The sequence below is a fragment of the Schistocerca piceifrons genome, chromosome 6 (genome assembly GCF_021461385.2).
Source record: "Schistocerca piceifrons isolate TAMUIC-IGC-003096 chromosome 6, iqSchPice1.1, whole genome shotgun sequence".
NCBI lineage: Eukaryota > Metazoa > Arthropoda > Insecta > Orthoptera > Acrididae > Schistocerca > Schistocerca piceifrons.
Window position 1 is genome coordinate 194,915,171 of NC_060143.1, and position 24,787 is coordinate 194,939,957.

General features: G+C 42.9%; 1 protein-coding gene across 1 annotated transcript in view; it reads left to right on the plus strand.

The window, feature by feature from the left end:
- The window catches only part of LOC124802968 (dipeptidase 1-like), a 309,953-nt gene that overhangs the window by 264,787 nt on the left and 20,379 nt on the right, over positions 1-24,787 (plus strand). Inside the window, exon 10 of the mRNA XM_047264059.1 lies at positions 12,302-12,452. Within this exon, the coding sequence (XP_047120015.1) occupies positions 12,302-12,452 (151 nt within the window). The remainder of the gene's footprint in view (positions 1-12,301; positions 12,453-24,787) is intronic.

The window sequence follows — 24,787 nt, forward strand, 5'->3', positions numbered from 1 at the left end:
TTCGGCAGTAGTAGCGTGTCGTCAACTTCCTGGTAGTCACTGACTCGGCCCCGTCCACTGCCCATTTTTATACTAGTTTTTCAGGGTCTTTTGTGCAAGTTTCTCCCATAGAGGTGTTTTTTCTGATCCTTACGATGATAGTTCTTGGAGGTTCTTGAACATTCTAGCTACAATACTGGCCATTAAAAGTGCTACACCACGAAGATGACGTGCTACAGACGCGAAATTTAATCGACAGGAAGAAGATGCTGTTATATGCAAATGCTTAGTTTTTCAGAGTGACACCTACTACGTGCTGTCATGAGGAAAGTTTCAAACCGATTTCCCATACACAAACAGCAGTTGACCGGCGTTGCCTGGTGAAACGTTGTTGTGATGCCTCGTGTAAGGAGGAGAAATGCGTACCATCACTTTTCCGACTTTGATAAAGGTCAGATTGTGTCCTATCGCGATTGCAGTATCGCGACATTGCTGCTCGCGTTGGTCGAGATCCAATGACTGTTAGCAGAATATGGAATCGGTGGGTTCAAGAGGGTAATACGGAACCCCGTGCTGGATCCCAAGGGCCTCGTATGACTAGCAGTTGAGATGACACGCATCTTATCCGCATGGCTGTAACGGACCGTGCAGCCACGTGTCGATACCTGAGTCAACAGATGGGGACGTTTGCAAGACAACAACCATCCGCACGAACAGTTCGATGACTTTTGCAGCAGCATGGACTATCAGCTCGGAGACCGTGGCTGCGGCTACCCTTGACGCTGCATCAGAGACAGGAGCGCCTGCGATGGTGTACTCAACGACGAACCTGGGTGCACGAATGGCAAAACGTCATTTTTTCGGATGAATCCAGGTTCTGTTTAAAGCATCATGATGGTCGCATCCGTCTTTGGCGACATCGCGGTGAACTACATTGGAAGCGTGTATTCGTCATCGCCATACTGGCCTATCACCCGGCGTGATGGTATGGGGTGCCATTGGTTACACGTCTCGGTCACCTCTTGTTCGCATTGACGGCACTTTGAACAGTGGACGTTACATTTCAGATGTGTTACGACCCGTGGCCCTACCCTTCATTCGATCCCTGCGAAACGCTACATTTCAGCAGGATAATGCACGACAGCATGATGCAGGTCCTGTACGGGCCTTTCTGGATACAGAAAATGTTCGATTGCTGCCCTGGTCAGCACATATTCCAGATCTCTCACCACGTGAAAACGTCTGGTCAATGGTGGCCAAGCAACTGGCTCGTCACAATACGCCAGTTACTACTCCTGATGAAGTGTGGTATCGTGTTGAATCTGCATAGGCAGCTGTACCTGTACACGCCATCCAAGCTCTGTTTGACTCAATGCCCAGCCGTATCAAGGCCGTTATTAATCAGATGTCAGTTCTAGTATAATATATTTGTCTGCATTTCTTCTTGGTGCAGCAATATTAATGGCCCATAGTGTATATACCGGCAACTGCTAGTCATCATGGTGCCTGAGTATATTGTCCACACCTACCCATTACTGCAGCGCCGCTTCCTCAGCAGGTTGTCAACAAGTCTGGTCTCACACATAGTGCTGGCGCTTTTCTGAGTTCTGCCTGACACCATACCTTGTACTTTGTCTTAAGTACTGCTACTCATGCAGGTCCCGAGTGGGCTGTAATTATCGTATGGCAGCGGAACTTGGTAGATATGCTAATGCAGTAAAGTGGAGCCAATTTACGCTTGAAAAAATTAATTTCAATTTTGGCCACGGGATACAAAACTGGTACACTGTTTGCATGTCAATACTATCTTTTTACCAGCCATGACATGAGTGAACTGTACGGCTAACGAGACGAGGAAATCTGTACTGGTAGTGAAACTGTTTTGTGTGAACAGCAGCAATTACAGTGTTGCATTGGGAGAGTATTATCAGCTGGAAGGTCTGAGAAGAGGTCCGATATCACTAAGTGGTTTGAGGAAGCTGTTGTGTTGTAGTGGTCTTCTGTCCAGAGACTGGTTTGATGCAGCTCTCCATACTGCCGTATCCTGTACAATCCTTTACATCTACGAGTAACTACTGCAGCCTACATACTTCTGAATCTGCTTAGTGTATTCATCACTTGGTCTCCCTCTACGATTTTTGCCCTCCATGTTTCCTTCCAATAGTAAATTGCTGATCTCTTGATGCCTTAGAAAGTGTCGTACCAATCGATAACTTGTTCTGGTCAAGTTGTGCCAGAAATTCCTCTTCTCAATTTTATTCAGTACCTCCTCATTAGATACATCATCACTCATCTAATCTTCACCATTCTTCTGTAGCAACACATTTCAAAAGCTTTTATTCTCTTCTTGTCTAAACTATTTATCGTCCATGTTTCATTTCCATACATGGCTACACTTCATACAAACACTTTAGAAAAGACTTCCTGACACTTAAATCTATACTCGATGTTAACATATTTCTCTTCTTCGGAAACGCTTTCCTTGCCATACATTTTATATCCCCCCTACTACGACCATCATCAGTTATTTTGCTCCCCAAACAGCAAAACTCATCTACTACTTTAAGTGCCTCATTTTCTAATCTAATCCCTTCAACATAACCTGATTTAATTAGACTACATTCCATTATCCTCGTTTTGCTTTTGTTGATGTTTATTTTATATCCTCCTTTCAAGACACTGTCCATTCCGTTCAACTGCTCTTCTATGTCCTCTACTGTCTGTGACAGAATTACAGTATCGTCGGCAAACCTCAAAGTTTTTATTTCTTCTCCATGGATTTTAATTCCTACTCCAAGTTTTTCTTTTGTTTCATTTACTGCTTGATCAATATAGAGATTGAGCAAAATCGGGGAAAGTCAACAAGCCTGTGTCACTCCTTTCTCAACCACTGCTTCCGTTTCGACTCTTATAACTGTCTTCTGTTTTCTCTACAATTTCTAAATAGCCTTTCGCTCTCTGTATTTTACTACTGTCACCTTCACAATTTGAAAGAGAGTATTCCTGTCAACATTTTCAAAAGCTTTCTCTAAGTCTACAAATGCTAGAAACGTATGTTTTCTTTTCCTTAACCTAAGATAATTCATAGGGTCAGTATTTCTAAGAGTGTTCCAACATTCCTACGGAATGCAAACTTATCATCTCCGATGTCGGCTTCTGCCAGTTTTCCATTCGTCTCTAAAGAACTCTTGTTCACATTTTGCAGACGTGACTTATTAAACTGATAGTTCGGTAGTTTTCACACCTGCCAACACCTGCTTTCTTTGGGATTGGAATTATTGTATTCTTCTTGCAGTCTGAGGGTATTTCTTCTGTCTCATACATCTTGCTTACCAGATGTAAGAATTTTGTCATCGCTGGCTCTCTCAAGGTCATTAGTAGCTCTAACGGAATGTTGTTTAGTCCCGGAGCCTTGTTTCGACGGAGTTCTGTCAATGCTCTGTCAAATTCTTCACGCAATATCATATCCCACATTTCATCTACATCTACATCCTCTTGTATTTCCATAATATTGCCCTCAAGTACATAGCCCTTGTATAGACCGTATATATACTCCTTCCACCTTTCTGCTTTCCCTCCTTTGCTTAGGACTGATTTTCCATCTGAGCGCTTGATATACATACAGGTGGTTCTCGTTTCTCCAAAGTTCTCTGTAATTTTCCTGTAGGCAGTATCTATTTTACCCAAAGTCTCCATCCTTACATTTGCCCTATAGCCATCCCTGCTTAGCCATTTTGCACTTCCTGTCGATTTCACATTTGAGACTTTTTTCACCTGCTTCATTTACTGCATTTCTATATTTTCTCCTTTCAGCAATTAAATTCAATATATCTTCTGTTACTCAAGGATTTCTACTAGCCCTGCTCTTTTTATTTACTTGATCCTCTGCTGCCTTCACTATTTCATCTCTCAAAGCTACCCATTCTTCTTCTACTGTATTTGTTTGCCCTGTTCTTGTCAATCGTTCCCTATACTATCTCCGAAGATCTCTACAACCTCTGGTATGATTTAAAACCTGGTTCCTAAATCTCTGTCTTACCGTTATATAATTTATCTGAAACCTTCCAGTGTCTCCAGGCCTCTTCCACCAAAACGGCCTTCTCTCATGCTTCTTAAACCAAGTATTAACTATGATTAATTCCCTACGCAAAATTCTACCAGACCGCTTCCTCTTTCATTCCTTACTCCCAGTCCATATTCACCTACTAATTTTCCTTCTCTTCCTTTTCCTACTATCGAATTCCGTCCCCAATGACTATTAAATTTTCGTCTCCCTTAACTATCTAAATAATTTCTTTTATCGCATGATACATTTCTTCAAACTCTTCATTACCTGCCGAACTAGTTGGCATATAAACTTGTACTACTATGGAAAGCGTGGGCTTCATGTCTATCTTGGCCACAATAATGCGTTCACCATGCTGTTCGTAGTAGCTTATCTGCGTTCCTAATTCTTTATTCGTTATTAAACTCACTCCAGCATTACCCCTGTTTGATTTTGTATTTATAACCATGTATTCACCTGACCAGAAGTCTTGTTTCTCCTGACACCAAAAGTCGCTAATTCCCGCTGTATTTAACTTCAACCTATCCATTTCCCTTCTTAAATTTTCTAAACTATCTGACATTCGACGCTCCGGTCTGTAGAATGCCAATTTCCTTTCCCCTGATAACGACATCCTCCTGAGTAGTCCACGCCGGGAGATCCGAATGGGGGACTATTTTACCTCCGGAATATTTTACCCAAAAGGACGCCATCATAATTTAATCATACAGTAAAGCTGCATGCACTCGGAAATATTACGGCTGTAGTTTCCCCCTGCTTTCAGCCGTTCGCAGTACCAGCACAGTATGGCCGGGAGTAATCGCTACATTTAAAATAAGAAAAATTTATGGTAACAATAAGATATGTCACATTACTAATCTGATGCATCGCATACATTAAATCCATCCTCGGTCACTTAGCTCCACACATGTGTTCCTGGTTTTACTAACACTCAGACACAGTATCACACCCCGATTCGCCTGCTGTGTCACACGATCTTAAGCCCAGAGATAACACATGGAACAGAAGCTGAAAAATAGCATTCAGCATCGCCGCACTGATGTCATTGTTACAGGAACTAATCATTAATGGCTTCAGTTCAATACGGCAAACCTGAAGAAACTTGACGAATATCTTCGTCGCTGAACTGAGGCCATTATCCAGATTATAAACGGCATTACATGGCATTAGTGAGATGTTTCTGATTTTCTTATCATGGCCAGTATGAAAGTACACAATTCTACATGTTGGCTGGGAAAATTACAGTTTCGTTCCCATTTGCAGACTAGAAAATATTTCGTAATGTCCGCGAATGTTTGACATGTTTTACTTTGAGAACTTTTCTCGTGACGACACCCTTGAATAAAACATTGACATACGTCTTGCCGCGTCAGTTCGGAATAAAACCACAAGCTTTCGACTATTACTATCATCACCTTCGTCAGGAGCAAATTACTTTCGTGGCTGCTACTGTAAAATGAATACGGGTGAAGTGGAGCCAAATTTGATGCACCTTCTTCAGAAAGATGCACGAATAAATTGGCCACAGACTGAGACAATGTAGAACCTGTAAGTCATTTGACAAAATTTACCGCTATTCAAGAAACAGGCGGGCGTCATGGCATAGTACAAGTTTCAGGAGGAGACTGCTCTGCTATCAGTTTCAATGTGTCTTCCACAAGAACTTTTGCAAATTGAAAGACAACTTCCAGGCCGACTAAAAATTTGTTTGTACCAATCCTCAATGTTACGATTTACTTAATGAAGCTGTTAATGTGACGTTTGCTGTGGCCAACTGTTGGAATCAATAATTTGGTTAGATACTTTGTTAGCCTATAGGTGGGAGAATCAACAGCAACAATGATAGGTCCTAATGGCACATCTTCTTTGTGAATTTTAAGCAAACCATACTGTCTGGGTTGTCTACGATCTCGAGTGCTGATAGTTTTTTTTTACATCTTCTGATAGAGCAAAATTCTTCAGCAGCTTCTGGTGTATAACAGTGAAGCGTTCCATTTGACCCTGTACGTATTAATCTCCTACGATGATGACACTTTGCTATGATCTTCCGTAGCATGAGAACAAGTGTGGTACTTCTATTGTCAGCCAGAAGCGCAACAAGATTTTCATCTCTTCGCAATGCCCGGCCGGGGTGGCCGAGCGGTTCTAGACGCTACAGTCTGGAACCGCGCGACCGCTACGGTCGCAGGTTCGAATCCTGCCTCGGGCATGGATGTGTGTTATGTCCTTAGGTTAGTTAGGTTTACGTAGTTCTAAGTTCTAGGGGACTGATGACCGCAGAAGTTTAGTCCCATACTGCTCAGAGACATTTGAACCACTTTTTTCTCTTCGCAGTGCAGGAAGTCTCTCTCTCTCTCTCTCTCTTTCTCTCTCTCTCTCTCTCTCTCTCTCTTTCGGCTGATGTTTGACTTGAGAGTTCTGGCTGAGGGTAAGACGCGAGTCTTACCTCAGCGGCGACTTTCTGTGAGAGATGTCGTACCACCTGTTCCTTTCCGCTAATATAGTATCCACAATAGATTCACTGCTTGATGGGGGAGCGACATTCAGGGCCGAAATGGTTCCATCGTCTGTGTCAATAGTCGACAAATTGCGGCTCGAGAACCACATGTGGCTCTTTGTCCCCTGGAATGTGACTCTTCCACAAAGTATAAAGTGCCTCTGTAACATAGTTAAATTTTTCTAGCTTTAATATTGGCACTGGCAACTTTGAAATGCAACTTATGGGTTTCAAGAACAGAGATTGAGGGGTTCGAAATCTGAACGTCTTTGTGCTTTTATAGAGACTAGTATCGCCTGTGCTCGAAAATTCGGCCAACTGCACCAGTGAACCTCGTCTGTGATGGCAATTCTCATGTGTCTCCAAGTGTCTGAAATTTTAGCCACAGAACTGCTCTGCGGCAAATGTTGCATTTTAGCTACGTGTATTCTTTGATTTCTCTTTAATTGTTCGATCATTTGAAGGTAGTCTTTGATACACTGCGTCGAAAAAAATTGTGTTAATGGCAGCAAATTATTTTTTACGTTATGACAACACAACGTGAATGACGCTGTATCGCGTAAAGTCACTTTAGACGCGAAACGATTTGCTTTACAAAATCTGCATAGTAAATTTATGAAACTGCAGTTGCAGTTCTCAAAATTATTTGAAATTATGCTCAGCACACATTTACATGTATCTTCCAGAACGACAACAGAATTATCGTTATCGACATCTGCATTATTTCTGTTACTGCCTCTACCCAAAAATTGTGTCTCTCTATCACTTTGACTTTCAGTGCAACACTTAAATATTTTTCTTCGAGGCAGCTTAAAACAAATATATTTTCCTTATAATAAGGGACGTTGTGGCTACTTAAAATGAAGATACTGGAAATTAGAAAAACTCTACATTTTGTAGACCAAAGTAAGTGAAAAACCGACGCTGATAAACAACGTTTGCTATCCCCGACGGCTTAGTTACTACGTTTAGTTTTCCACTGATGACAACATTAACAACGTAGAAAAATGGTTCAAATGGCTCTGAGCATTATGGGACTTAACTACTGAGGTCATCAGTCCCCTAGAACTTAGAACTACTTAAACCTAACTAACCCAAGGACATCACACACATCCATGCCCGAGGCAGGATTCGAACCTGCGACCGTAGTGGTCACGCGGTTCCAAACTGAAGCGCTTAGAACCGCACGGCCACACCGGCCGGCAACAACGTAGAAGTTTCGGCACTGTAGGTGTCCGGTATACGTGTGTTACTGTAAATGAACTGTCTGGAACTTTTAAACATGAACGCCCCTAAAATGCAATTTCACGAAACGTAGTTACTTTCGTATGTAGTTTCTACCATAACACCTGATTGTCACGCATCGTAGATATTGGTAGCAATGTCAGAGACAAAGGAAAACTTTTGTCATGTGTGTGTATCTACTGTCCTAATGGATATGTGTACATATGATGTTTTTTCTTTTGTGCACATCTAAGGAAAATTTCCTTTCGAACTATGTAAGTTTCATTGGCCTCCTGATGCAATTACTTTTAAAAATCGGTACTTCAATTTTCCATACTAACGTATTAATACTATGGTCGCTAAATAAAGTAGATGCATTATCATTATGAATTTCCATAGTGCTGTTACTTTTTCTTCGCAAAAATTGTGTCTAGCTGTGTGTCTTTCACTCTGATCCGTTAGCATTCTCCTTCTAGACACGCCCTAAAACAAATATAGGTTCCGCATAATAAGGAAAGTCCGAATTCGTAGTTACTCAGAATGTTAAATTTAGGAATTTACTTCAGATTTCTGGTACTGGTAGCAAATGACCACACAGTTACACTTTCAGAGAAGTAATCGAAATAACGACGCCAATACGCAACGTTATTTACAGACTTCGTTACTGCATTACGTTGATTTTCACTGCTGACAACATCACCGACCTACCAGCACCGTAGCTGCCCGGTACACACGTTTTACTGCAAATGAACCATGAAAACATGGAAACGATTTCACGAAGTGTTGTTACTTTCGTGTGTCATTTCTATTATAGCACCTGATCGGTGCGTAGGGCGTAGGTTGGAAGCTCTTCAGTTTTCAATGTCCACGTATTAGAGATTTTCTTGCGTGATAGAGAATGTGACATCAGTGTTACGAATTTGAAAGTTTCTACTTCCTTTCTCCACTCTTAACCGCTACATACACATGTTACTTTTTCCTTTGTGTACATGAATGGCAAAGTACTTTTCGAATTATGTAACGATTATTGGCTTCCTTGTACATTAATATTAAAAATCCGTACTTCAAATTTCGTGTTCACATATTAATATCACTATATTGTAGAAAACCAAATGTGAATATAGCTCACAGCATAAGTGTTGCACTTTGAAAGACATAGCATTGGAAGATATGACAATTTTCAACACCTGGAATAGTATTCCTGACTCACCTGAAAAACTAGCTTTTGCTTTTCTTTTCCTATTCGAGTCTACATATTCATACGAACAATCATTTTCAAGCATGAACCTCATCAAGAGTAAACTGAGAACTCTTCTTGTTCATGAGGACCCGAACCGTGACTAAAATTAAGAACAGCAATACACAAACCTGACTAATCAAAACTTTCCTAGGAGATGCCTGGCCATTGTTAACATTAATGTTTGTCAGCCACTGTCACCATTTAATTTTATAAATGACGTGAATTTCATTTTATCAGTAAATCGTACCGTTAAGTGGAATATCGAGTTTTATGTAATGTACTACAGTTTAACTAAGACCTAGAATATTAAGTACATATTATTACATTAATTTTAGAGACCGGAGTGATGCGAAAAACGTTTAGTGTCAGGTGCTAAGAAGGGCATGCTGAGATGGCTTGGACACATGAAGAGTATGAACGAAGGGAAATAGACGAATCAAGTATACAAGACGAGTGTGAATGGCAGAGATGGGAGAGATCGACCCGCACGAACGTTCCACAATCATATTGAGGACGTTTTCAGAAAAGACCAACTTAAGAGTACTCTAAGTTAATGAGAATGTACCTACCTACATAATTTTTAAAAAATGGCTCTCAAAAGCAATTACAATTGTTGCAATGTTGTTATTTGGCTCTGTTGACTAATGAGTTTGCTGATCACGGGTCTAGTTTCTTAGCCGAGAGGTCGTTGACAGTGCGTGCCGTTCCATGAGATGACACTGAACGTTGCTAATTCGTAATTGTAAGCTACTCAAATATCCCAGAACTAACACAACGAGAGGTCTAAGAATTTTTTATCCAGGTGTTCTGCTGTTGCTGGCGTAAGCCTATTACGGTATTTTTAATTTCCTCCTTGTTGAGAGCTAGTTGACAGGTTTTCTGTCTATATGTTCCGAATTTCTCCTTTTTGTGATATGTAAAATGCTGCTTTGTGCCGAATCATCTAATGGGTGTATCCCTACTACAACATGTAATGCGCCCATTTGAGGTGCCCTAAATACACCAACACGTCAGAGAAGTATTCCTTGACTCCTATGATCTCTTAAGGCGCGTTTCACAATACAGAACCTGAGGATCTATGTGCTGAAGGTATAACCCCTTATTAAAGTAATTAAACAGTTATGTATGATACAGCGTTTTGAATACTGTACATAGTAATTTGGCTCTGCTGTGATTTTGTGCGTGTTTTCCTGTATTTATGGAATAAAATGAGTGCATATCGTTCAGTGTGTGAGCTAAATCAATCGTGCTTCGCTACCCGATATGGACTGCTGGCTGTGTGCTGTGTCTGGTGCGGTAAACATCAATGCGAAACATTCAAGCAAAAAGACTGCCTGTTTGTCGACGAGACTGGCAGCATTGCCTGCAGTTCCACAAATCATTCACCAGGCATTCATACAGCACTTAATTTAACTTTCTTAGAGAACAGACTACTTCACTGAAGCACCAACGAAACTGGTATTGGCATGCGTATTCAAACACAGAGATACGTAAACAGGCAGAATACGGCGGTCGACAACACCTATATAACACAAAAAGTGGCTGGGCACTCATTAGATCGATTACTGCTGCTACTGTGGCAGGTTATCAAGATTTAAGTGAGTTTGAACATGGTGCTACAGTCGGCGCACAAGCGATGTGACACAGCATCTCCTAGGTAGCGATAAAGTCGGGATTTTCGTGTACGACCATTTCAGGAGTGTACCTTGAATATTATGAATTCTGTAAAACATCAGATCTCCAACGTCGCTGCGGCCGGAAAAAGATCGTGAAAGAACGGGACCAACGACGACTTAAGAGAATCGTTCAACTTACAGAAGTGCAATCCTTCCGCAAATTGCTACAGATTTCATTGCTGGGCCATCAACAAGTGTCAGCGTGCGAACAAACATCATCGATATGGGCTTTCGGAGCCGGAAGCCCACTCGTGTACCCATGATGACTGTACGATACAAAGCTTGCACCTCGCCTGGGCCCGTCAACACCGACATTGGACTGTTGATAACTGAAAACATGTTGCATGGTCGGACGAGCCTAGTTTCAAAAAAAATGGTTCAAATAGCTCTGAGCACTATGGGACACAACTGCTGAGGTCATCAGTCCCATAGAGCTTAGAACTACTTAAACCTAACTAACCTAAGGACATCACACACATCCATGCCCGAGGCAGGATTCGAACCTGCGACAGTAGCGGTCACACGGTTCCAGACTATAGCGCCTAGAACTGCTCGGCCACCCTGCCTGGCTAGTCTAGTTTCAAATTGTGTCTAGCGGATGGAGGTGTAGGGGTATGGAGACAACCTCATGAATCCATGGATCCTGCATGTCAGTAGGAGACTGTTCAAGCTGGTGGAGGCTCTGTAATGGTGTGGGACGTGTGCAGTTGGAGTGAAATGGGACCCATGATACGTCTAGATACGAGTCCGACTGCATCCTGTACGATCACCTGTATCCATCCATGTCCATTGTGCATTCCGAAGAACTTGGGCAATTACGGCAGGACAATGCGACACCCCATACGTCCAGAATTGCTACAGAGTGGCTCCAGGAACACTCTTCTGAATTTAAACACTTCCGCTGCCCACCAAACTCCCCATACATGAATATTATTGAATATCTGGTATGCCTAGCAACGTGCTGTTCAGAAGAGATTTTGATCCCCTCGAACTATTACGGATTTATGGACAGCCCTGTCAATTGCCTCCAGCACTACGTCAGACATTAGCGAGTCCATGACACGTCGTGTTGAGGTATTTCTGCATGCTCGCGGGGGCCCTATACGATATTAAGCAGGTGTAGTAGTTTCTTTGGCTTTTCGTATTATATACATAGTAATATCGTTCATCTGTCTTCCACAAAGTATGTCATTTCAGCTTTTACAGGAAGTTCAGAAGCGTCCTGCATTTAAAATTTGAGGTTTTTATTGAGTTCCTCTTCCGCGTTTCGCTGGAAGGCGAACTGTGAGCCATCTAAACATGCACGCAATATCAGAATGAAAGTAGCAGAATAATCCATACAGGAATGTCTTTGCTACAGTCTATAAATGCACTGATGGCCAGAAGAAGTTGTGATATTGTGAAGGTATTTATTTATTTACGGGTTTGGTTTATTCGGACTAGTTCGTTCCTTCAAGCTCTCTCTTACATATAACCAGTTAATCCTAGAGAGTAGATATTTAATACGCCTACAGAAGTAAAGGTGTAAACGATTTGCCAGCGTTTTCTCATGCAGCTATTGTCACCAGTCTATCAGTGGCGCAAAGGCGACTAATTTTGTTGTTATTTTCTGTCTACAGGGTGCCGGAAGGAGTGGATGACGTCTCCAAGTATCCCGCCATCTTTGACAGACTCGCGCAGCCCAAGGATGGTGAACCAGAATGGTCGTCCGATGACCTCATGAAACTAGCGGGCCTCAATTTGCTCAGAGTGTTCAGTAAGGTCGAACAGGTAAGCGCTTTCAGTGATACAGATTGATTAGACATAATAGACGACTTTGTATGCTTACATACACCATAACACCTTTTATAAAATGGCAATCATACTACCGCTTCCTCACACTGCAGCTGTAATACAACAGATGTGCAGGTACTAACATAATGGTATGCTAGCCCTCTCACAGTGTCATAGAAATGCTGAAAATTCATGCTAGTTGCCAAATATCCCGAGAAAGTCTACTTAAAATGTTTCAAGAAGTAGCATTTATGAGTTTTTATCCTCATCGTCACGATTATCGTTATCAATATGTGACACTCACCACAGGGTAAAATCTTTCTCTATTTTTTTCCGCGCACTGGTGTTTCCAGCTTTACGTATCAATTTTGCGTCTGTATCTTTTCTAACATCATCCTCTCACTGAGTATTAGGTCATTATCTTTCTCTTTTCTTATCTCTTGTACCGCGAAGTAGACGAAATCGAGGAATCATGCTATTCTCAAAGCAAAAGGAAACACGAGATGAACGAAGCAACAAGATATAAGGCAGACAGATTAACGCAGGTAAAGATGGGGTTCTTAGACAAGAGACGTCTGCTCGTATCAGACATTGGATTTAATATGAGGCAGATATTTCTGAGAATACACATTTGTAGCACAGCATGTTAAGTTAGTGAATTATGTACTGTAGGAAAACCGGAAAATAGAGAACCGAAGCGTTTGAGGTGTAGTGTAACAGAAAGATGTTGAAAATAATGTGAACATAACAAATGAAGAGGTTCACAGCAGAATCAAAAACGGGAACACAGAGATGGGAATATATACAGCAAATAATGGATGACGAAGTTTTAATGTGTTACTCTGAAGTGATTGGATTGGCGCAAGACAGGAATTCGTGGCGGCCCTCATCAAGCATGTCTGAAAACCGATGACTGAGAAAAAACTCTTGCGAGCTAGCAAAGAACTTTCCTTGTCCATCTAACATCAGTCCTTCTCGTTACACACTCCAGTCATCTCCATTTCATTTTCGTTACAATTATACGAGGGTTATTCGAAAAGTAAGGAAGGATAGGTCGTGAAACGAAAACCACAGTGAAAATCAAAATTGTTTTATTTGCAACGGTTAGCTACAACTTCCAGCGACTTATCTCCGTAGTCGCCGATCCGACTTAGACGTTTGTCGTAGCGTTGTATCAACTTTCCAATACCCTCGTTATAGAAATCAGCCGCCAGTGCTTTCCGCCAATTATCTACGCTGGCGTACAGCTCGTTGTCTGTGCCAAAATGTTGTCTTCATAGCCAGCGGTTCATGAGAGCAGAGATGAAACTCAGAGGGAGACCATTACGGGCTGTATTGTGGGTAATCAAACATTTCCAATTCAAAACGATGCAGGAGCATCTTCATTGCCCCTGCAGAATTGCGGATGAGAATTGTCTTGAAGAAGAAAACGCATGACAGTTATGTAGTGTTGGCTGCGTGGCTTCAGGCGAAATTTCTCACGAGACACTCGTACTTGGCGGGAGACACTATTGTTCTAGGTATCTTTATGTGCCCCCTGTGTGCTCAGAACCAAAAAGAACGACTTAATGCGATCGACGGGCATACTAGAGACACTGCGCAACACACCTGTGCAAAACTTCATCCGATTTTCACTGTGATTTCCATTTCGCGACCGATCGTTCCTTACTCTCCGAATAACCCTCGTACTCATCTGTCTCCTTGTTACAGGCTGGGCAATTCTCGTTGGAGAGTGTCGTGTGTGAAAAGTTACGGTATGAATTCTCCAGAATCACGGCAAACGCGGAATGAAGAATGCTTACTCAACAGGAACTTTCTTTAATAGTTCCTGCTTTCCTCACAGTACTTCGACGGCCCAGGTGCCGTTCATGACTAGTACACAACAGGTGACGACCCAGCGCTAAGCCACGACTGTGGTAACTGGCGGCCGGCAGTGGCCTTGCCGATGCAGGTAGCTTGTCTGCTCAGTGACGTAAGGTCAAGACAGACGGCGGTCGAATACAACCAGCGCTTCGTAACGCAGGCGACAAGTGGACTGGCCCCACGTCAATCCTGGGACCATTGGAGACTGACTGGAGTATCAGGCGGTGGGACCCAATGGGCGGCCAAGTCTTAGCGGATCGCCGGCCGCTGGTGGCCGAGCGGTTCTGGCGCTACAGTCTGGAACCGCGCGACCGCTACGGTCGCAGATTCGAATCCTGCCTCGGGCATGGATGTGTGTGTTGTCCTTAGGTTAGTTAGGTTTAAGTAGTTCTAAGTTCTAGGGGACTTATGACCTCAGCAGTTGAGTCCCTTAGTGCACAGAGCCCTTTGAACCAATCTTAGCGGATCCAGTTCGAAACACCTAACTGTCAAGACTAGCTGATCTGGTTGGTAACTGATCTCAAAGAGGATGAAGCTGCTTAGTCTTACATTGGGTTGCTATCTGGCGTGAAGACTAGACCAGTTAAAGACACACCTCCGATAGAATGATGCTACCTGCTGAGCCGGGAGCATTTATACTCCCGCCAACCAGATGTGTCAGAACAGATATTAGATCTCCATAAAGTACTAGTTTGCTACTCCTTCCTATTATCCCTAGCAATTCCCAATATGCGACCCCGTTTCCCGATGAGAGACCCTCGTTTTTAAATATTTTTCTTTAAGAAACCTTTGTTAATGTGTCAGGACTGCTGAGGAAGGGAAAGCAGTAGGCACCCGTTGAGGTGATGAAATTAAACATATTATGATAGACATGAGGGTTTATTTCAGTAAAAAGTGGTTGAAGGCCGGCCTAGAGAAGCCGCCGAAACTGAATGGGCTGCTGCCCAAGAGAGCGGGAGAGGAGAGCGCCTAACCGGGTCCGAAGCTGCCAGAAGAAGAGAACGGACAGCGTGTCCGCTCCCGTTTGTCCGCTCCCGGCGGCTGGCTGTGGCTCCACCCCTACGTGACCACCTCCAAACCTCCCTACTGGACAGCCAAATTGTAGGAGGGTTTTTTTCCAGTCAGTACAAACTTTAATTTTATTAATGCATTATATACTTAATGTTTTAGAACAGTTAGTCTAATTCTGAAGACGAGGCTCATAGTAGCGTTGAAACCTGGTCAATTTTGACTTAATATTTGTGACCGAGGGCTTATTTATTCTAATATAAATCACGGAAAACCGAAATCAGGACGGCCGGACGCGAGGTTTTACCGTTGTCCTCCCGAATGCGAGTCCAATGTGGTAATCATTGAGCCACCTCACTCGGTGGAATTGAAATCAAACAGTTTTCACATGGCTGGCTGAGTAAAACATTTCAGTCACACCGAGTCTCGGATTCGACACGAAAAGGCTTCCGATGGCGGCGTAAAGGGCGTCAATGAAACCACCCCTTCTCTTGGGGTCTTCATTTATCTATATTTTGTAGTCGGAAACGACAGTTTGCATTGCGATGTGCAACTGAACGACGTTCTTAACAGTCTTTCACTCTTCTGACACCCCCACACGATTCAGTCCTTCTCTAATAACATCGTCGGTTTCCAACCCTGTTGAACGTTATCTGACGTCTTTAGAGCGTAGTGCGACCACGTTTTGTGTCACTTCACTCTCTGAGCCCTTTTTTTATGCATTCTGAGCGGCAGTATGTGTGAAATGTTTTCCCCGGCCATATATAAGAAAATCGCTTGATGTTAACGCTGACGTCTCGATTCTGACCTCCGTCACAGAGGCGTCAAAAGACTGGATGAAATATACGTAAGAGGGGGTGTCACAACCATCCCATCATGTGACACATCCACGGTGGAGTTGAGAACAATGGTGGTAAAATTTGGTGCCAATGTGGCATCTTTACCCCAGCTTACAACTTACATGGTCTTCTCAGCTCTGTCCTTTTTCCACATAAGTCGATACGTTGCTTTTTGGGGCGCCACTGAGCTCAAGGGTAAAGTCGCAGGGCGCCACGCTTTACAGGGGAAGGTAGTAAGCATCTTTTCACCAGATTTCAAACATCTGTATCGTAACGGCTGTCACTTACAGCACTTCAAGAAAGTAATCATTTAACTGTGTTAAGCACCGTTTGTACAAACATCAAAAAAGTTTTGCATCACTTCGGTTCCGAGAATTCCGGAACCTGTACAGGAAACTGGAATAGAGATTAACATAAACATCATTCCCGCCATTTTTATTGCTCATCAAAACCACACATTGCGTGTTGTACCACAATACAGCGACATCTTCAGAGATGCTGGTCCAGAAATACCCAGTAGCACGTCCTCTTCCATTGATGCATTCCTGTATTCGTCGTGGCATACTATCCACTAGTACGTCAAGGCACTGTCTGTCCAGATTGTCCCACTCCTCATCGGCGATTCGGCGTAGATCCCTCAGAGTGTTTGGTGGGTCATGTCGTCCATAAACAGTCCTTTTCAATCTATCCCAGGCATGTTCGATAAGGTTCATGTCTGGAGAACATGCTGGCCACTCTGATCTAGCAATGTCATTATCCTGAAGGAAGTCATTCACAAGGTGTGCACGATGGGGGCGCGATTTGTCTTCCATAAAGACAAATGCATCGCCAATATGCTGCCTATATGGTTGCACTATTGGCCGAAGGATGGCATTCACTTATGGTACAGCCGTTACTGCACCTTCCATGACCACCAGCGGCGTACGTAGGTCCCACATAATGCCACCCCAAAACAGCAGGGTACCTCCACCTTACTGCACTCACTGGACAGTGTGTCTAAGGTGTTAAGCTTGACCGAGTTGCCTCCAAACGCGTCTCCGGCGATTGTCTGGCTGAAGGCATTGCGATACTCATTGATGAAGAGAACGTGACGCCAATCCCGAGCGGTCCTTTCGGCATGTTGTTGAACCCATCTGTACCGCGTTGCAGGGTGTCGCGGTTGCAAAGATGGACCTCGCCATGGAGGTCGGGAGTGAAGTTGCGCATCATGCAGCCTATTGCGCACAGTTGAAGTCGTAACACGACGTCCTATGGCTGCATGAAAAGCGTTATTCAACACGATGGCGTTGCTGTCAGTGTTCCTCCGAGCCGTAATCCGTAGGTACCGGTCATCCACTGCAGTAGCAGTTTTGGGCGGCCTGAGCGAGGCATGTCATCGACAGTTCCTGTCTCTCTGTATCTCCTCCATGTCAGAACAACATCGCTTTGGTTCACTCCGAGACGCCTGGACACTTCCCTCGTTGAGATCCCTTCCTGGCATTAAGTAACTATGAGGATGCGATCGAACCACGGTATTGATGGGCTAGACATGGTTAAATTTCAGACAACACGAGCCATGTACCTCCCTCCCGGTGAAATGACTGGAACTAATCGGCTGTCGGACCCCCTCCGTCTAATAGACGCAGCTCATGCATGGTTGTTTACATCTTTGGGCGGGTTTAGTGACATCTCTGAACATTCAAAGGGACTGTCTCTGTGATACAATATCCACAGTCAACGTCTGTCTTCTGGAGTTCTGGGAACCAGGGTGATGGAAAACTTTTCTTTATGTGTGTAGCTTTAAAATGTTTAATGTGTTCTTTCCTTTCCGTCACCAGAGGGAAACAGTACAGTGCCATTAGTGGAACTATGGTTGTTCAGATACATTTCTTTGCCAAATATTGTTAAAGTGGGAGGTGTGGGTCAGTCCTAATGATGTACTGTACTGCCGCCGTTCAAACCATTATCAGCTCAATAATTATCGATGTTTTTAACCAAGAAATAATCACCACGTATCCACATGATCACATGGCATCATGGAGAACCCTGGGGATGGTGTAACATTGAAATCGACTGTAAATAAAGGAAAACCTACAATAACAGCTGAAGGTTTCCTCCCTACTTCATACAGATCAAGAAAAGGTATTTCAACACTCCATTCTCAAGCAAAGTGACGGTCTTTCAAAGACTTTATCTGAAGTCATACTCCCTGACTAAATTCACCGAAAACAAGGTAGCGCGTGTGCGTCTCGAGCCGAAAGACTTCTTCATATTCTTGCTTCAACAGACATTCCATCTGCTGAAGACTAAAGTGGAACTAGCAACACGATGAAAGCTAGTGTGTTGAAAGTTTATTCCCATATACTGAATGTGTCATGCATATTTCCAGTTTAAAGATCGCAACTTCCCCTTGCACTGCTGAGAATATTGTTGGTGAAACAGTGCCTCGTTGCCTAATTCCTCTCCGAAATTCTAAAACATTGAAGTCATTCATTCGCCTTTCCTAACACTAGTTTTGCACGTTTCTCATTTAATATCGTTTCTTAGCATTACCCCGAAGTACACTGACGAGCCAAAACGTTAGCACTGTCCACAGCAAGAATGAATGCCGCTTGGCAGCTTTTCAGGCACATGATTCGGCAAAGAAAGTGTATAAGCCGAATAGAAACGAATGGGGAATCATTCTGGCAATCGTACTGGTGGAAAATTGGGAAAAGCACTGACATAAACGACTCTGTTATGGCGCGGCATCTGGAAACCAGCATCTCCAAAATTCCAAAGATTGTCCGTCGTTCACATGCTTGTGTGGTGAACGTCTACTAAATGTAGTTGAGATGGTGAAGCCAGGAGTAGGTGACAAGGTGTAGGATTTCCACAGCTCATCACAAGAGGAGAAGGTCGGAGACTTGTCGACTCTGTAAAGCAGGATAGGCGGCGATCCGTGCTGAGTCTGACAACAGAGCACAATGCTGGTGCACGCAGTGGTGTTTCAGTGCACAGCTTCATGGTGTTCCTCAGCAGACGAACATTCCGTGTTTCCCTGTTGACCTAGTGACATCGTCAATTAAGATTTTAGTGGTCACTGGATCATTGTGATTTGACTGTTGATCATTGGAAACCTGTTGCCTTGTTCGATGAATAACGTCTTCACACCAGGCCGAGGACAGTGTCCGGATACGTCGTTATCCAGGCAAACAGCTGTGCGTAACATGAGCTGTTCCACGGACGTAGACGAGTGGGGGCAGTATCTTGCAACTTGGGTGAGGGGGCAGGGGGAAGACACTCACCTGGGCTTTCAGGTGACCTGTGGTAGTAATCGAAGGCACCATGACAGCTGCAGACTACGTGGATGTAATTGCGGACCACCTGCACCTCTTCGCGATTGATCTTTCCCCTAACAGCAATAGCATCTTCCAGTGGGATAACTATCTGCATCACCAGGCCGAAATGGTGCAAAAGAGATTGACAGGAGTTATTGTGAACTGACGATGTCATGGCCAGCAAATTTGCCTGACCTGAACCCTGCAGAACCCACCTCGAATGCTATCGGGCGCCAGCTCAGTGCCCATAGACGTGGGGATTGCGTGCCCTATGGGTGGACATCGGTACCAAATACCCCCAAAAACCAAGCAGAATCGTTGATTATTGCTTTCCCGAGGTAGACCAGCACCCTATTAAGCAGTTGGCCATAACGTTTTGGTCCATCAGTGTATATTCTCCAGTGTACTAACACAGAATAGATCAGTGTCTTGTTTCCCACTTGGAGTTGGAACAGATCTGTTTGAAAATGAGTCAGAAGCTTTCTGAAAAACAAAGAAAAAAATTATACTCATTGGTCCTTTCTGTAACATACTTTAAAGTTTTGAAAATGTTCCATTGTACTACGCCTGCTGCTAAGACCTACTTTTTGCTTTGACATGCTGAATTTCTCTCTTTTTTTCTAAGTGTTTGGTGATTACAGTAATGAAAACCTTATATGTTCACTACAGGTAGCTGATAAGCACATCGATTTTCATGTCTAATTTTCTCCATTTGTGCCGCTGCAATTCTTGGTGTCATCCTCACATGCCAGAGATAGAAACAAATTAAATACAGGTTTATATTACTGGAGAATGTTGATCCCTTCAAAACAGTTGACACTCTGGTGTATCTCATTTTTAATATCAATTATTCAACAACTCTCATTAAAATATAAAGTTAACAGTTGAACACCACAATACTTACAACTATCCCCAGCTTCTTCTGCGACTTCATAGCCTACAAATTGTAGGATTTTGATATATGATAAACAGAGATACCCAACTGCCACTCTCTCAATACAAATATAAACAAAAAATGGAAATAATAAAACAAACAGCAATTGCAAATGGCTATAACAGCACACACCCTAAAACACTCAATAATGGTAAAACAATCACATCACAAAAAACAAACAGAAAATAAGGTATTCCGTAAAATCCCACTTGTCGTTAGCATTTCGTATCAGATAGCCAATTTTTTCAAACGAAAGGTCATAAACAGATACTTTACCACAGACAAGATTGGGCAAAAGTTACCCCGCAACAGCAACACAAGAAATCCACTTCAGCATACAGATCTATACAACACTGAATTTTTGGGCTATAACCGTTTCTGCGTAGGCCAGACAGGGTAGATCATTTGAGATTAAATGTACAAATGTGTGTGAATTCTTAAGGGACCAAACTGCTTAGGTCATCGGTCCCTAGACTTACACATTACATAAACTAAGTTATGCTAAGAACAACACACACACACCCATGCACGAGGGAGGACTCGAGCCTCCGGAGAGAGAGGCCGTGCATTCCGTGACATGACGCCCTAAACCGCGCGGTCACTCCGCACGGAATTTGAGATTAATTTCAAAGAACACATGACAGTACTAAAAAACAAGGAATACCATACATCAGCAATAGCCACTCACCTAACATGGAACAAAACACCATACCAACAATACAAGTATTGGCATCCTACACATCCAACCTAAAGGCAAAGAAACTACACACCCTTGAGGCACTCGAAATATAAAAACACCAAAAGAAAACCGGTCTTAAATGATAACATTTACAATAGTATTATCTCTGTTTTTAACAACAGCCTATATTATTAAATTTACAATGTATACACACACACACACACACACACACACACACACACACACACACACAAATTCCACTTTCCCTTTCATACTGACCATAAATAATTAATTACGTTACCAAGACATTCCCCAAATGTACGATTGGAATGGGGTCTTTCATATTTACCATAAATAATTCTGTTATCATGACATTCCCCAAACGTACAATGGAATGGCCTCTTTTACAAATACACCAAAACACCAACAGCTTGCACGTCCTGTCAGCTTGACACTATAAGGTTATCAGTTAATAGTATAAATAGCATAGCTTTCTACATATTTTAAAGAACAATCAATGTATTACTCCAATCTCGCTTACTTATAACATGTAACACAAACACTGATGAGCGGAAACATTACCACCATAGCCCACAGAGAGGTCGTATGCTGTATGATGGCGCTGAGGGCACGCGACGCGGAAAGAGAAGTATATGAGCGGATCAGAGACCAATGGGGAATCATTTTAACGACGATAAGTGGCACAAATGCGGGAATCTGACGACTCAAGCGACTTTGACAAAAGCCAGACTGTTTTCGAACAGTGCTGGGAGCGAGAATCTCTCAAACGGCGAAGCTGGTCGTCTGTTACCGTGCATCTATGGAAAGTGATTGAAGAATGCTGAAACCACAAGTAGGCGACAAGAAGTTGGACGTCCATACCTCATCAGAAAACAGAGATCGGAGGCTTGACTTCTCCCTAAAGAGGGCAGGCGGCGACCTGTGGCAAATCTGACAGCAGAGTACAGTGCTGGTCCTGCCACAGGTGTTTTGGAGCACACCGTCCAGCGTAGTGTTGAACATGGTGTTTCGCAGCAAAGGACTCCTACGTGTTCCCATGTTGACTTAACAACATCGTCAATTATGAATACAGTGGGCATGGGATCGTCGACATTAGACCGTGGATCAAAGGAATCGTGTCATCCGGTCGGATGAATCCCGTTTATCGTTAAACCAGGTCGATGGTCGTGTCTAAATACGCCGTCAACCAGGCGAAAGGCTGCTTGAAACATGCAGTGCGCCACGGTCGCTGACCGGTGGGAACAGTATTATGTTATGGGGGATATTCACGTGGGCTTCCATGGGTCCTGTGGTAGTAATAGAAGGCGGCATGGCAGCTGTGGAATACGTGAACATTGTTATGCCTAATGTGTTCCTCAACAGCGATGGCATCTTCCAGCAGGATAAATGTCTGTGTCACAAGGCCAGAATCGTGCTACAATGGTTTGAGGAGCGTGATAGTGAGCTCACGTTAATGTCTCGGCCATAAAATTCGGCTTATCTGAATCCGATGAAACCCAACTGGGACTCTATCGGGCGCCACCTCCGCGCTCACGAGACAACGGCAAGTAAATTAAAGTAGATTACGTGATGTGTATGACCTGTGCGTAGGCATCTGGTGCTACAAATCTCTGGACACTTGTCGAATCCGTGACACGCAGAATCACTGGTGAACTGCTTTCCAGGAGTGGACTAACATGCTTTTAAGCAGGTGGTCATGTTTTGGCTCATCAGTGTGTAATCTTAAAAACTGCCTGCTCCGAAAAACTTTGTTCTCCTACAATCTCTCTCTGTATCTCCATCTCTCTCTTCATCCGACATCACCTTCATAATTAACTTGAATTATTTTAGTTATTTGTATGTTTCCTTTGATATTTCGTAAATGAACGATAATTTACCCAACAATACTCAGTAGATCTACCCGAATAAAATCAACAATCCGTACCAGGTGTCAGCCAGACATTACTCATATCTGTTTGTATTAATAAGAGTATATCTTTCTTCCTATATTTGACTCGGTATCAATGTATTACTTCAGCATTTACTTAGTTGTAATACGTAACAGACGTAAGTTTAACAAAGCCACAGTTCTAGAATACCCAAAACTTAGGTCTCTTTCTCTCATTTCTTACGTCTTCTGTCTCTGAATCCCAGCCAAAATTGTTATTTACGTATTGTTTCACCACTATTGGTAAGATTTGTAACATGTCATCTGATCATATAAACGAGTATAAAAGTTAAGCTATATAAACTTGACAGAAAAGTTCTTATATAACACTTCAAATATTTTCTCTAACTTATGTATTGATCAACTCAACAAAAGATCCCCACAATGCTTTTAAAACTTGCTCTGAAATAAATGTTGTTTGCTATATCGTCTATGTACTTCGAAATAATGTTTACGTCTTCGCTATATTTTCCTTGCACCTATTAGTTTCCTAACACCATCCCTGTTTACAAAATGTAACAGTTTATATATGATGTGTTACGACAGAGGAAGGAGCCTGTGATCACTGGAGATATTCTATCTAAGTTGTTTTATTTTCACAGTTACATTTACGTTTAGTTTTTAGTCAAAAACCTCCCAAAAACCATGTTCTGAAACATTGTTTCGTTTCTCCACCAGACAATGCCACAGGTTACCCCAAAGTCATAAAACAACTCACATATTTCGAAATAAAACATGTAAATCCACCTGATGATAGAGCTTTAAATCGTTGAAACGCGTTGTGAATATAAATAAACAGTGATTGGTAACAGTGAACTTGTTTCATTCGATATCAATAACAGTCACAGTAAAGCGTAACCTAAATTGTTCGCGTTTAAAGTAAGTGAGATTATGATGAGTGATAGATATGAAGGGCTTATTTCAATAGTGATACAAGTCCAGTTTTGTTCGTTCTGAGATACACAGTCCTGAAAAATGAACGCTGAAAAATCTGCAGTTGAGATACCAGAAATATTCAAGCACATGGCTTCTATCTAGAGATGAATCTTCCTGTCTGAAACTTCCTGGCAGATTAAAACTGTGTGCCGGACCGAGGCTCGAACTCGGGACCTTTGCCTTTCGCGGGCAAGTGCTCTACCAACTGAGCTACCCAAGCACGACTCACGCCGCCTCCACACAGCTTCACTTCTGCCACTACCTCGTCTCCTACCTTCCAAACTTAACAGCGCACACTCCGCTGCAGAGTGAAAATCTCATTCTGGAAATCTTCCTTTCTGTTTGTTTGGATCATTAATTTCAGAAGCATTATAGGCAGAAAACTGGAGGTAATGGACTTGTACCACTATTGAAATAAGCCCTTCATGTGTGGCCTGTGATGCGTAGTAATTGGGGTATGTGCGAACTGTAGAGCCGGTGAAGTAGACACTTCCAGTTGATGAATAATAAACAGTGAGGCTTCTTAAAGCCTAACAAAAACTATCATCTAGACAGCATTCCTTGCCTGCAAGATACGGCACCTACAGAACTTACGTACAAATTCTCAGGCGTCGTGCTCCTGCCCTATGTTTCCGCATCCTTAGGCGGCATCCTGTCAGCTGACACAAGAACGTGGCTTGAAGGTCACGCATGTAATCAGTAGCAATTAGGTTGCAGCTTAACTGTGTGTCGCACGCTCTTTATTACAGGCCCGCTGCGGGTTTCCGTCGTCCGTGGCGTTTGTCTTCTTGTCTCACGTCGCGAACGAAGTGTTTCTCAACTACCA